The following is a 13,837-nucleotide window of genomic DNA, read 5'->3' as shown; positions in this document are numbered from 1 at the left end:
GTGTAACACACACAATCTTTAGAAGGGCAGGTGGGCAACATAGCTTGTTGTCCTAAAATGGATGCCCTCGGCATGACTCTGCTTCCTTAAATACTTCTTCCCCTGCTGCCCCAGCAGGGCTTCTACTTCTGTTCAATGAGAGGGCATGTTCTGCTCTTGTCGCTCAGTCAGGGCTCCTTTTACTTTAACTTTTACTTCATGGCTTCTCTTTTTCTTCCCCTTGCTTTCTCTGGAAAAGTAACTTCAAGTGTTTAATGCCACTCTTTGTTTTTCCTGAAGAAGGTTTAACGAGCTCTACCATTTACCAATATGTTGGAAAGAAGAATACGTGCAAGACGGATGTTAGAGCGGAAGGGTGGATCGCAGGTTTTAAAATGCTTTCACAAAATGAAGCAGGTAAGGTGATTTTTCAGTGATTTTCTGTATCTGCGTGTATGTGACCACACTTTCACTTTCAAAAACTAGATCCAGAAGCCAAGGATAAAGTTATATCCCTGGCTTCCCTAGATAAATATTATAGACCGTGAGAGGGGCTGATTTGCTGGTACTACCACCTCCCATTACGTCTCTCACAGACTAGCGGCAAATTCACCATATGAGATCCCATTAATTATATCAATGACAATGGGTCTGCAGAACATTAGATGTGTGAGAAGAAAGATATGTCTAATTCAACAAAGTTTCCAACTATTAATACTATGTTTTCTAGCTACTAACATGTTTGTATATGGTTCCCACAGAGAAAATCTTTCAATGTCAAATCAATAACAATCAGCTCAAGATGATGATGCAGCATATGTTTTAATGTAATGATACCAGTAAGAATATTGTAAGAAAAAAAAAAGAATTCCATGTTTCAAATGCACTAGAACTAGGAGTTCTTAAAGTTAACAGCTATTGATATTCAAGTCTCTTATAACCCTTAATTAATTACAGCTCTACAAAAATAGAAAAAGTAAAAATAGGGATCATGATTATCATAAAATTATCAACTAGCCAATGCAAGATATATAATTAAATTATTTATACATATATAAATATATAATATATGTATATATATGACCTTAAACACAGTCATTATATAATAATTTTTATGTGATTAATGCAAGATCCTCTTCTGTTGTTGATATAGGGACAGTCAGACCAGAAAAGAAAGTTCTTATGCTCTCATGCTCCCTCTAAGGGTAGAGAAACTCTGGGCACAGAGTAGGGTGGGTGCCCCAAATGACCCTTGTTGTCATGCCACTCTAATAATAATAATATGAAATATTTGTGGGCTAAACTGTAGTAATACCCACTGAAAGCACCCCTGAAAAAAAAGGATCTCTAGGCAATTACCTTATAGGTTCTGGAATTCACCATTACTGTCGTCTATTATGGTACATTTTATATTCACTGACATATTTAAAAACTATTTTGTCACTGGGTGGTATAGCTGGTTGATTAATAGCTTTACAGGGAAAAGAAAAAATGTCGGTGCGCTAAGCTAGTCACAGGCTCAAATAATACAAATATGTAATACGAGGCCTACCAAACAGGTGTAAGCATGCAGCAAGAAACAGTGTATTGGCTGTACAATGTATACAAAAAACAAAAACTGTCTGCGCTTCTTACCCTAATAAAGTTGGCAACAAATATATAAACATAATATAAATGAGAGGTTTTGGTTATATGAATTGGCCAAAGCATAATTAAGCTCACCCGCCACGTCAAGGCACACTCTCAATAGGGTGAGAACCTACTCTCACTTCCTACATAGTGGACACACAAAGCAGTTTATACTGCTACCAAAACCTTATTAATGTGTTGGGGGAGGTGCAATTAAACCTCCTCCCCATTAACCCCTGGACAGCAAGCTGCAACCAGACTGATGAGGAGCCAACAACCTCAAATATGTGCAAACAGGGAAAAGAAAAATATAACCAAAACCTCTCATTTATATTATGTTTATATATTTGTTGCCAACTTTATTAGGGTAAGAAGCGCAGACAGTTTTTGTTTTTTGATTAATAGCTTTACATAGATTTTGACGGAAGATAAGAGCTGTTCAGTCCATCTAGTGCGCCAAGTTTCCTGCTGGAAAGTCCTTGGTCTAGTTTTAGATTCAGGATAGCTTTATGTCTCTCCCATGTACAGTATGCTTAACTGTAATAGCCTCTGCAACTTCTGGTGTGATTATGTTCCATTTATCTAATATACAACTTCTAGTATACACCTCTAGTTTTAAATAATGTTCGAACTTTCCTCCTTCTTTGAAATAAACTTTCCTCCTGTACCTTATTAAATCCCTTTAAGTATTGAAATGTTTATATCCCCTCTTCCCTTTGGCGTCTTTTCTCCAAGCTATACATATTGAGCTCCCTTAGTCTTTCCTGATAAGATGGACAGTGCATGCCAACAACATATTAACCCGCATTTAACATTGTCTGCTTTTCTTATTAACAGCAATGGCTAAATATCTTGCTCATGAAGGGACTGTGACTGTGGTTGTTAACAAAGCACCACTCAAGGTAAGTGAGCATTCTGGTAAATCCAATACATCACTTTCTCATTTCTCACTGTCCTTCACTGTCTTGTCTTTGTACAATTTCAGTTTTATCAAAAGGGAGTGATACATCAACCAAATTGTAACAAAATACATGGGGACCATGTGGCTTTAATCGTGGGATACGGAAACGGTAAGACAATTGCTTATTTATCAAAAACGTATTAAATGATCAAGTCACCAACGCTTTTAGCAGTGACTTGAAAGTATATGTAGTCGTCTGCAGAAAACCAAGGGAATGTGAAAGAGTGAGAAGGCGCCCAGCTGAAACTTGGTCATAACTTGGCTCTTGGTATTTGAAGGCTATAGCTATAGCTCCCCCAAAAGTGGTTCTCTTTGCAAATTCCTAAAAAATATATTGAATTGAAAAATGACCAATGCCCAGCTTTCAGTATTATGCTGTATTACATGAAAGGTATTCATACCACTCATACATATGACTAATTTAATCTTTTGGAGACATTACCCATCCTTATTATCTTTCTAGGGAATTCCGAGCCATACTGGATCCTGAAAAACAGTTGGGGAATTGACTGGGGAGAGAAGGTAAGAGTTAGTATCATGTTACATTTCTCTGTATGTCTACTTGTATTGATGCTCTCCAATCAATTTCCAATTTAAAATGATCATATGGGTTATGCCAATATTAAAAGTTTGCAATTGAGTTTAGTCTGATATAGTTCTTACAGCAAATGATGTATGCCAATTATTTACACCATCCATATAAAAAGGGTTATATATTAACTTGTGTAAAATTTTAGAAACTATAGAATTTACTATGCTTCATTTTTTTTACTTGTTTCATTTATTCTTTTCATCTTTTTGTTACTCAGGGCTATTACAGATTATATAGGGGCGAGAACATATGCGGCATCAACAAATACCCATTAGTTGCCTTATGGGGACTGGAGAAAAATAAACACAAGTGTCCTCAATAGCCAACCCATAACATTGTAATATGATTCTTTTAATTCTGCACCAAATAATATTAACAATGAATATGAACATCATATATAGAGCTGATGTTACTTATTTTGATGGGAATAACTACTAAAAAAAATAAGAAATATTAAATGAACAGATATGTCTTTTGTCATCTTCTTTTACTTTGTGTTGACATACCTCACCTTCCACGGGATATGTAGTGTGTTTTATCCTTATGTCATACATGGCAGAAGGCTAATAGCACATCAGCGTGACCCAAAATTGGTGCTAACAGTAACTGGTGGTCATTGCTGGTCTTCCCCTCTCCTGGGGAGAGAGAGCACTGCTGCTTCCCAGAGCACTTGGGGGTCCTGACCAGAGTACTTTAATATACTTTGTTCCTGTGGGCTGAGAGTTCTTGCCACTAATTCAATCAGTTGGAGGAAAGCGCTCCTATTGAAATCAGGCCCCTGCTCACAGAGTCCGTCATACCATGCAAACAACTGTATGGAGAATAATAAATTGGGTATTTTCGACATGCATTCTCCCATTAGCACTACAACCTCTCAAACAGCAAGTTAATGGTTGAGGTTTGGTGGTACCAACCAGCACACATACATCACGCTTTCTGTCACCTTCGCAGTAAAGTTCACACCTGTATGCTCCTGACATTGTGTTCAATGCTCTATGCCATTGCACCAGGATGAATGGCCTCTAGGTCTTCTCCACATCTGACCACATAAATATGTTTTTGGAATATCTATCGTTCACTAGCTGTTCATAACCTACAGATCGTGGATTTTGATAACATATACATTATTACTGGAGCTTTCTCTTGAAACCAGTGGATTCCCAAGAACACAACAAATTCTTCCTAGTGATATCTGGAGTTCCTTCTGCTGTGTTAGACATAACAGAACACCTGTAGCCAGAGGATCCTTGCCAACAATAATATAATTACTGAAAAATAGGATTTTAAAACTCCTGGTTTGCAGCAGTTGTTCGAGTAAACATAACATTGTTTAAGGGCTTCTGTAGTTAATTTATATATAAAGCTGATGTTGAAGTACACCTGTTAAAATAAAGATGACAAGGCATCACTTGGCAGCGGGTAGAATTTAACCTATACATTATGGTAGAAAATGTATAGGTAACATTGAAAACCTTAAAACTTCCAGCCTTTATCTATATGCCAGCTTAGCACCATGTGCACTACCTCAATGCTGTATGTTGTGTAGCAGGATGTGCTAAATTGCATGAACCCAGCAAAATGTCCCCTAGGTTTTAAATTGAAAATAACAATTAAAGTTCTTTTGTTTACACAAGTTTTACTGTAAAGTACATAAGTAGACTTTTATGTAATAAGTTGCAATAGTGTAAATTTCATCAAAGAGCCAATTGGAAACAAATATTTTGATCAGAGTGGCCAACAGGAACTTCTTTGTTGAATACATCCAGCTTTGGTTGGGAACGACACGGGTTTGCCTTAAAAAAAAAAAAAAAAAAAAAAAAAAAAAAAGCAAACTTTACAAGTTTGATATTTTTCACTTAAATCCTGAGTTATAATATAATCTATAATAAACACATGACTTACAACAAATATAATAGGATAATACTCTTGCTGCTGGTGCTTGTGCCTGACCTGCTGACCAGCAATGGAAAGGTTGACTCTGGGCACAAATGGCAGGACATAGAGAAAGGGTGTTTGGAGATATGCGTGTTATATACTGGGATTGTATACGGGGATATCTCCCTACCAAATGTGTGCAGTGAAAACTATCATATAAAAAGTGCTTCCTTTCTTACCCAAGTAGCTGGAAAACAATGTGAAAAAGCATCATGTACAGGCTATCAAGAACTTTTTACCACCTTAAGGTAACACTACATTTGCTTGTTTGCAGTAGAAAGCCCTTTTTCCATTATCCTTTTGCAAATTACAGTGTATGTGTTTTACATTAAACTATGTGAATCTCGTTTCCTATCTGAGAAATCCCATTGCATTAAATAATTAACTTCATGGTATCTAACCACTATATATACAGCCCTCAACTGCTAATGATTAATATTGATATAGAAGAAGGTATAAAACATTTATGTCCTTGACATAAACCTCACCAGGGATGGACTGGGGAATAAACTCGACCCTTGGACTTTAATACCAGTGGCGGATAAATGACATTAATGCAGTCTCATGCTACGCGCCTCCATTTTCACAGCATGTGGCCATGTGCATCTATCCAGTGGCTACACACAAGTATTACATCTGCTGCATGAGTGTCAATAAAGGCACATAGGAAGTATCATCAGGTACCGGCCGACTAGGCATTTGCCGGTTTGCTTGATGACTTTAATGTGCCAGATAAAGAACGGCCTGTGCTCTATTTTTCTTGGAACTCCTTATAGTCAATGTCCTATGGAAAATTGAAAAAAATATTTTCACTAAAAAATAACTTACCAATATATAATGGTAAATGTGGTTCTTGTTGCCCAAAAGATACCTCTAAAGCACAGTTCTGGGAATTGAGTACAAATGTCAGCTCTATTGTTATTTTATCTTTGGTGAAAGTGAAGTTCAATTTATGACCAAGGTAACTAATCCCAGTGACATGTACTTTAGTGACATCATTATGGAGCACGGGGTCAAAGTTCAGACTCTTCTTCGTGATCCTACAAAACAAAGTGGAAAAATAATGATGATTTATCATGAGCATCATGTGAAACTATTGACCTCACCCTTTGAATCGGATCTTATTATGGACGGTCGGTCGCCTAAACAGTGGACTACCACGAGAAACCAGGGATGACTAAAAGGACACTACAAGCAATGTACAAATGGTTTCATTTGCTAGGAATTTAAAAGTAAAACGTATCAAAAAATCTATCTCCAAATATGAGGCAGAGAAAGGACAAAGTAAAACATTAATGTATGCACAACTCTGATCATAGATAGACTTTCAGAAGACATTTTTAATATTGAACATATTTGGAATACAAATCTCTTGTGCAGTACTAATAGAAAAATGTGAGATTATTTGAAAGAACAAAATGAATTAAGGACACAACGATCCCTGCCACGGTAACATGTAATCATTCCATTCCATCAGCCCTAAACACAGCTTGTTTTCAGCTTAGTATATACAAACCGGAATCCAGTATGACCAAAAATCACAGCCTGCAAAAATCCTCCCATTCCAGTTAGAAAATTTACAGCTCCTGATCCATCTGCATTTTCAGTCCAAATCTAGAACCAAAAGACAAACAATGATGGATGCAGAACTGTGTAATATTTTCTGTAATGACAGCATATAATTCATTTACACTATTTATGTTCTTATAGAACATATCATTTTTCACTATTATGAGTCGATTATCATAGCAAAAGTAAGAGCAAAAGTGTTAGGATAAATATGTTATTAAAAATACAGACAAGCATCAGATGTCTCAATCCTTACCTTAAATGGTTCTGCAATGTTTGCAAAGCACTTGTTCAGCTGAAGTTGTGCCAACTCAGGTTGCTTTAATTCCATCCAACCAACAGCAAACATACTCTGCAAGGGAAACTATTCTGTTGTTATCTTATATAATGTATAGGCACATTTTAAGAATATAACTTTCAGTGTAGAGGAAATTGGGTAAGTAAGATCTTTAGTGGAGCTTTGAGAAAAAAAAGCCAATATCTTGCTGGACACCATGTGAAGTTTTAAACCAGACAACCACTTCCACCAAGGCTTAAGTCTATAGGATCGGTGGCATTCTGAGGATTCATCCAGTGGCTCAATGAGCTTCCACCACACAGATGCACAGTCAAGCATTAACTGAGGTCAGGATATAGGCCTATCAGGTTCATAAATGAATAGATGGACCAAGGTTGGTACAGAAGTTAGATGACCTAGGGCAGGCTTGTGACAAGCAAGACAGGACTATTTGGAAATGTGTAGGAGGTATGAATGTTATGTAGGTTCTTGAAGAGTGTGACTCATGCACCTTTTGGCGAAATGATACCTGTATAAAGTTTACTGAGCAGCCATATGGATAGATGATGACAATGTTGTAATGGTAGTTTCTTAGAAAATAAAACATTTAGAGTGTCAAAGTGCTGGGCAAAACACAGAGGCTTAAGTTCCTTAGCAGAAATGTCCCAATAGCAATTGTTTCATAGATCTTGACACCTGGAACTCCAGTACTTTGATTTAAGTTGTTTAAGAAGCCTATCAAGATATATTATTATTATTTTTATTATTATTATTATTATTTAGAAAGTTTACCTCTAGTGATATATATAATCAGTTGTAATAGGCATCTTATTAAACATTAGGCCCTTGAAGGTGATAATGCTTACATTTGGAAAGTCAGCTTAAGTTTTTAAGTCTTCAGCTACATTGTACATTCATATAAATGGTCAATAAGTTGGATTGTATTTATTTAAGGGAAAATAGTACCATTACCCAGGTCATTGCAGGACCATCTGCATCAGTTACCGACTCATATATTTCAAGGTCGTTTTTCCGTTGTTCAGTGGTCATTGGAAACATCATGGGATAGCCAAGCAGCACAACATCTGCCTGTTTCACCTTCTCACCTGTGTAAATGAGAGGTACTCTCAGCAAATGTCAGCACTTAAAGAAGGGGTCTCAGTAGAAATATATCGATTACATCATTGCACGTTCTGGAAGATGTCATCTCTCACTGCTCTTTATAATCTCTTTTTAGGGGTATAATTACTATTAGTGAGAGAGACACTCAATAAGTATTTTTTCACTAGTTTCCCATAATAAATTGTAATTTGGTAGCCTTATTGATATAGCAGAACAAAGTATCTTGAGTTTGAGTTCAAAATTGCAGCACCTCTAACACTAATTTTACCCACTGCAAAATAATTGGCTAAAATAGAGTAAGCATGTCAAACTTTTACAGTCCGATATATAACCTGACATTATTCATATACGTTACTGCTCGTAAAAGGTAAAAGGACCATTTTATTTTTTGGGGGGTGTTTCACTCTCATTTCCATGCCGTTAACCAACGCCAATTCCAACAATGACACTTATAATTTAAAGCATTAAGATTGCATCACTCTTTATAAAGACGTAGATATAATGAATGTATCAGATGCTTGTTTCAGAATTACCTATTGTGTATCCATCATATTCTGGGTGGTAATTCCTCTTGGAATCATATGGCACTTTGATTTTATTTGCAATGTCTGTCCATGCATCCGGGATTTGGTATTTTAAGTCAGTAGCCAATTCTACTGAGAAGTTCAAACTGTTTACAAAACACAACATGAAATACTTTTTATTTTCTTAGTATTGTTGATGTTATCATACGTGATAGCTCTGGTATCTTTAAGTTTAAGTTTAAATTAAGATATTCAATAAAGTCTGCCATTTCTGGGACTAATTAATGCACCTAATTTATGGAAAATCCTATAAACCAGGGAGCCTCCATTCTTAAAAATGGTACATCAAATGGCTAACTGCTTTGGCTGTAGTGGATATACATGTTCCTTGTCTCCTTCAAACTTTAAGTTCGCCTTTTGCCAGTCCTTGCCAGTCTCTGTCCCACGCCTATACAATGGACCCAATGCCAGTTAAACAAATGTCCAGCAATGTAACCTCCGTATTTATAATAATTATTTAAATGTATATACAGAAAAAGAGACTTCTGAGAGCTTGAAAGCTTACATGACTCTCTGATTAATGACCCAAATTTTAAGCTGCTTATTATGTTGTTATAGGAGTGCATGTGTTAAGTTTATGAATATATTTCTTATGGGTCACCATATTGTTGGACCATATAGCTGTGCTCGTCCCTCTGGCTCGAAACTACCAGACTGCCTCTGATTAAGGGGTAGTTCGGTAAATAAGCATTGCTGCTGCTCCTTTGCTAAGCTAGATAATGAGTATATATATTTTAACCTATTCATGTTTCAGAATCAGTATTTTCATATACTTACCTGGCTTGGACCAAAGCATTTGTGTATGTGGAGTTGTCAACATCACTATGATATTCATCTGGAGGCATCACACCTGTCGCAGAAATACATCATACTGACTGTGATTAGAAAGGGGTTAACAACACTCTCTGACATTCTGTTGCCATTGGATATGCATTTTCAGAACATATTAATTGAAAAATATTAATATAAACATGAATCGACCTCATTCCATTTCATGTTGCAGGACTGACTACTTGAGATATTACACTTAGCCTGTTTTATCATTTGCGTGCTGTGTCACCACAATGGAAGGGGTCTTGCCCCCTTCATCTACACAATGGCTGAGAATAAGTGTGTCAAAATGTTCTAAAGTCCTAAATGAAGGCTATATAACCAGCAGAATAGGTGTATGCCGCCTACCTTTCAGGTGATAACATTGCTCTTCTGTGCTCCAACTAACCCTGCTGCACCAATACTCCGCAACTGATTTCACCACTTCCCAGCCTCCAGCAGATGAAAAAAACTCTACATCCTAGGATGAATGAAGATATATTTATATTCTACATCCTAAGATTCATGGAAAACATTCTGTGGAGCTAATTCACTAAAGAGTTGCAGTGAGGTCATGTATTAATAATTATGATGAAAGGACATCTCACTCCCCTTTGCAGGAAACTCACTGAGTAGGTCTTTTGTAACAAACATTGAATGAAGTGACACAAAATAATTAATTTCACTTCAACATACTGTTTAATGAATGAAGTAACTATATGGTTATAATTATTTAAAAAAGACTGATGACTGGATCCACTGTTCATGATGCAGGTCATTGGGGGACATCCTACACGCTGTGGCAAACCACCAGGAGAGAGATGAAACGCAGTGGTGGGAAGTGCGGAAGGAGGAGAAACTGTACATTTAGTGACAGCGGCTTGCCAGTGTGGGTATGAAGAATACATTTACAGAACCTTCTGAAGGCCTGTACTTAATTTTGGTCTTACACTTAATGGTATAACTAAGCGAGCCAGAGTTGACCCAAGTTGACCTAGGGGGAAACAATGGGGTAAAAGTAGTTGCATATTAGGCGGCTTCATATTTGCGTATTTCCTTTTACGCATGTATAGGCATTATGCCTTTGTGTGTCTATCTCTGCTTCAATGGTCATTACTTATGTAATGATAAGTAAAACAAATGTTACATTGCATCTCTGATCCTCTTGTTTTGGATTATGACCTTTTAGACCCCCTTTTGTGAGTGAGTAGAAAAAACATCCAAGATATTAAAGAGAAAATATGATATCCTACTTAACAGTCAAATGGAATTATTTTGGAGGGGGGCCATTGTAACATGGCTGCACAAAGAGCTCCATCTGGTTATGATCAACCCCTGTATGAACCTATGTCCTAAATCTGCACACTTTAGCATTGTAGCCCAATTAAGAAGGTATAGTTAATCCCTCGCACTCCAGATGTACTGGCACTCCAAACGCTGGAGGTCCGCTGATGTTCAACCAGTTTTCAAACATTACTACATTTGCCTAAATCAAAGTGTGTACCTTGGTCATATAATAGTATTGCTTGAATGCTTCCAAGACATCTCCATTGATATGAATTTCCTGATCTCCATAAATCTTCTCTGGGCAAACTTCATGTCCAGTTAAAGCACTCTCCCAAGGGAACTTGGCACCCTGAAATTAAAATACACATAAGCATAATATCCTCATTGTAAATTGCAAAAAAAAATATTGGAATTGAATTCAATAATCTTCATGTCCCATTTATGGAAAATGGCGTTTTAAAATGTTTAATTCAGCGGTACCCAAACCAGAGCCTCTAAGCTTACACATAGTCAGTCCAATCTACTACTGTAGTTGTAAGGATACCCAAAAAACTGTTGGAAGGCATTTGACATTCAAAGGTGGGAACCATTGTTGTGGTTTACATTTTTTAGGTAGTTGCAAAAATCTTTTGAGCCTTCAATTTAAAAGTTATTTATAAAATAATGCAGCACTAGAATTACAGAACTGGGGTACTGACTCAATTTGAAACTGATGCTTGCCAAGGAACAGAATCTTCATTGTTTATATTTTTACACATAGGACAAGCAAAGTCCTTAGCAGTGTTTCCACGAGAATTGCTTCTAGCAGCAAATAACTAAATTACCTGCCTATAGTGTATGTATAGTTAGGGGCTGTTTTAGATTTTGGAAGTTATACTCCATGGCAAAAAGTGGTAGGAACTAGGATATGAGTTTCCTTTGTCAATGTTGTCTTTTCCCTTCTTTTCCCCCCCGACTAAACAGAAGTAAAAATGCAATTATGATATCACTTTGGGGATCCTTAATACATTTGTATCCTCTACAGCAGATATAAGGCTTCTTAAAGCTATTAGGATCAGGAATATTATTTCATACTCACACTGTAGCCTTGCTGCTTGGCATTCTCCACTGCCCCCTCCAGGGTCCTAATCCTGTATTTAAGCATATGAGATGCCAACTCTGGGTAGAAGAGTAGAATATTCGGATACATCCACGTGTCCTAATGAAATGGTGAAACATGCAATGATTATGCACTTAGTCCTTGACTACACAAAATAGATTTTTGGGTTCACTTTCCTTATTGCTCAAGTAGTCGTAATGGGCTTAATTCAATGAGCTGTTTAAAATTAGACTTTTCATGATGAAGTAGATTGCATACTAAATGTATATGAACCAGAAAGTAATTCAGCACACAAATCCAAAAAACACTAAGTTCTCCATAAACAATTACTAATTTTCAAAGCCTCAGCAAGCATTCTGTGTTCTGAGCGTGTTGCATACCCACTGACTGCCACATTTTAGCTTTACTGTGTGCAATTTATGGACAATTTATAAAACTCATTCACTGGCACAACCCATGCTGACATTTGTTTACTGATTGCAGTGATAAAAACAAAAAGTTGTGTTTGGATATGGAACTGCACCTTACCTGATCCCAGAAAACATGACCCCAGTAATCTTCTTTGTTACGTCCGTTCGACAGGCCACCAGGGCTAATACCGTAAAATTCCTCAGTAGAGCGCAAGGGTGGAAGGGCACTTAGTAAATAATAGAGACACCCATAAACAGCTTGTGTTAGAGCCAAATAACTTTCCACCTCTATACAACTCCCTGCCCATAACTCAGTCCAAGCCTTTTCATGGGAACAGTATAATTGTCCTTCATCAATTAGAGTCAGACCTTCAGCAAACTTCTCTTTTGTGTCCTCTTCGGTATCTGATACTGCTGTAAGGAACACCCAAGTTTTCTCCGGCTCTGACTCCAGAACCAGTGATTGAGGTACCGAATTCCAGATCATGTGGATAGACTTGAGCGGACAAGATGAAACCTCTGGAACAAGGGTGTTTCCGTAAATGTACCTAACACACACAAAGATGCGCAAACCCGTTTCAGGATTTTTTTTTCTTTTAGATTAGATGCCTCCCTGGTGGAATTATTTTGCTCGTATTTTTCTGCGTGTTATACTTGTATTTTCTGACGTATTTATATTACGTTTGAGTTACGATTTTTATGTAAGTTGCCTGTTTATGTGCTGTGTGATGGGGTCATTAAAATGGGAAGATTAGGAGAACATTTCAGCAAGAAGCCATTATATGAAGAAGGCCATACGATTTGGAACTTATGGGCAGTTGGGCTCACATTAATACTAACAGACTTGGAAGCTGGTTTTGTTTTTTTCTGTTCCATCAACTGATCCAAACAGTCATACTCACTGAGCTCCAAGGAAGTCAGGTCCGATCTGCAGCTCCAGGTCCTGGCTTTCTATTCTTAGTTCATTTTCAAGATTCACGGTTAGTGGGCTAGATCCTTGCGTGCGCCTTAATGTTATCTCATTGACTAATAGGTGGCTGTGGGACCGATGAGCAAAGATCTTTTGAGTTGCTGTAAATGAGGAGCACTGAATGGTGTGACAGAATGTACCTATGGACCCATGAATAAAAACAATTCAGATATTAGTGAGTAGAACACACATATGGAAGCTTTTTTGAAGCTTGGTGGCATATTACAGATTTATTATTCCCAAATGTCGTTTAGATTATAGCTTGGATAAAGTATCACATAGTATCTTACATTCTACTAATGTATTGAAGGTTCAGTAAACTTTCATTTCTTTGGGACATTTTGGTGGAGCATCATTTACCTGTTTTAAGGTTCAGTAAAAAGTCTTCATTCACAATATCTTCTTTGGTGACACAAAGCTTGACATTGAGAGGGCTGGGGACATCTGCTCTATGGCAATCTCCTCCAGCACCATTGTACAGACCATTCACATGAAGAACACATCCAAAAATTCTGGTACCAAGATATCCATTAGCCACTGTTGCCATGAGACGAGGGTCTGATGGTAATGAACTGGTAGAGAATATCCACGGGTCATCACTCAAACTGGACAT

At 37.2% G+C, this 13,837-nt stretch overlaps 1 protein-coding gene across 1 annotated transcript; it reads right to left on the bottom strand.

Moving 5' to 3' along the window:
* Positions 1–4,855: 4,855 nt before the first annotated feature.
* On the bottom strand, positions 4,856–13,837 carry LOC149298502 (protein-glucosylgalactosylhydroxylysine glucosidase-like). Its single transcript, XM_089487300.1, has 14 exons — positions 13,585–13,837; positions 13,157–13,364; positions 12,373–12,802; positions 11,824–11,943; positions 10,963–11,094; positions 9,828–9,939; positions 9,426–9,498; positions 8,598–8,734; positions 7,915–8,048; positions 6,922–7,017; positions 6,613–6,710; positions 5,925–6,136; positions 5,276–5,283; positions 4,856–4,954 (listed from the first exon to the last, which is right to left on the bottom strand). The coding sequence occupies exons 1-14, from the start codon at positions 13,835–13,837 to the stop codon at positions 4,856–4,858; spliced, it is 2,112 nt and encodes a 703-aa protein (XP_089343426.1).

This window comes from Sceloporus occidentalis, unplaced genomic scaffold (genome assembly GCF_023333645.1).
Source record: "Sceloporus occidentalis isolate IW3139 unplaced genomic scaffold, rSceOcc1.0.p SCAF_32, whole genome shotgun sequence".
Lineage (NCBI taxonomy): Eukaryota > Metazoa > Chordata > Lepidosauria > Squamata > Phrynosomatidae > Sceloporus > Sceloporus occidentalis.
Note: the sequence above shows the minus strand (reverse complement) of the source record. Positions and strands in the feature narration are given on the sequence as shown.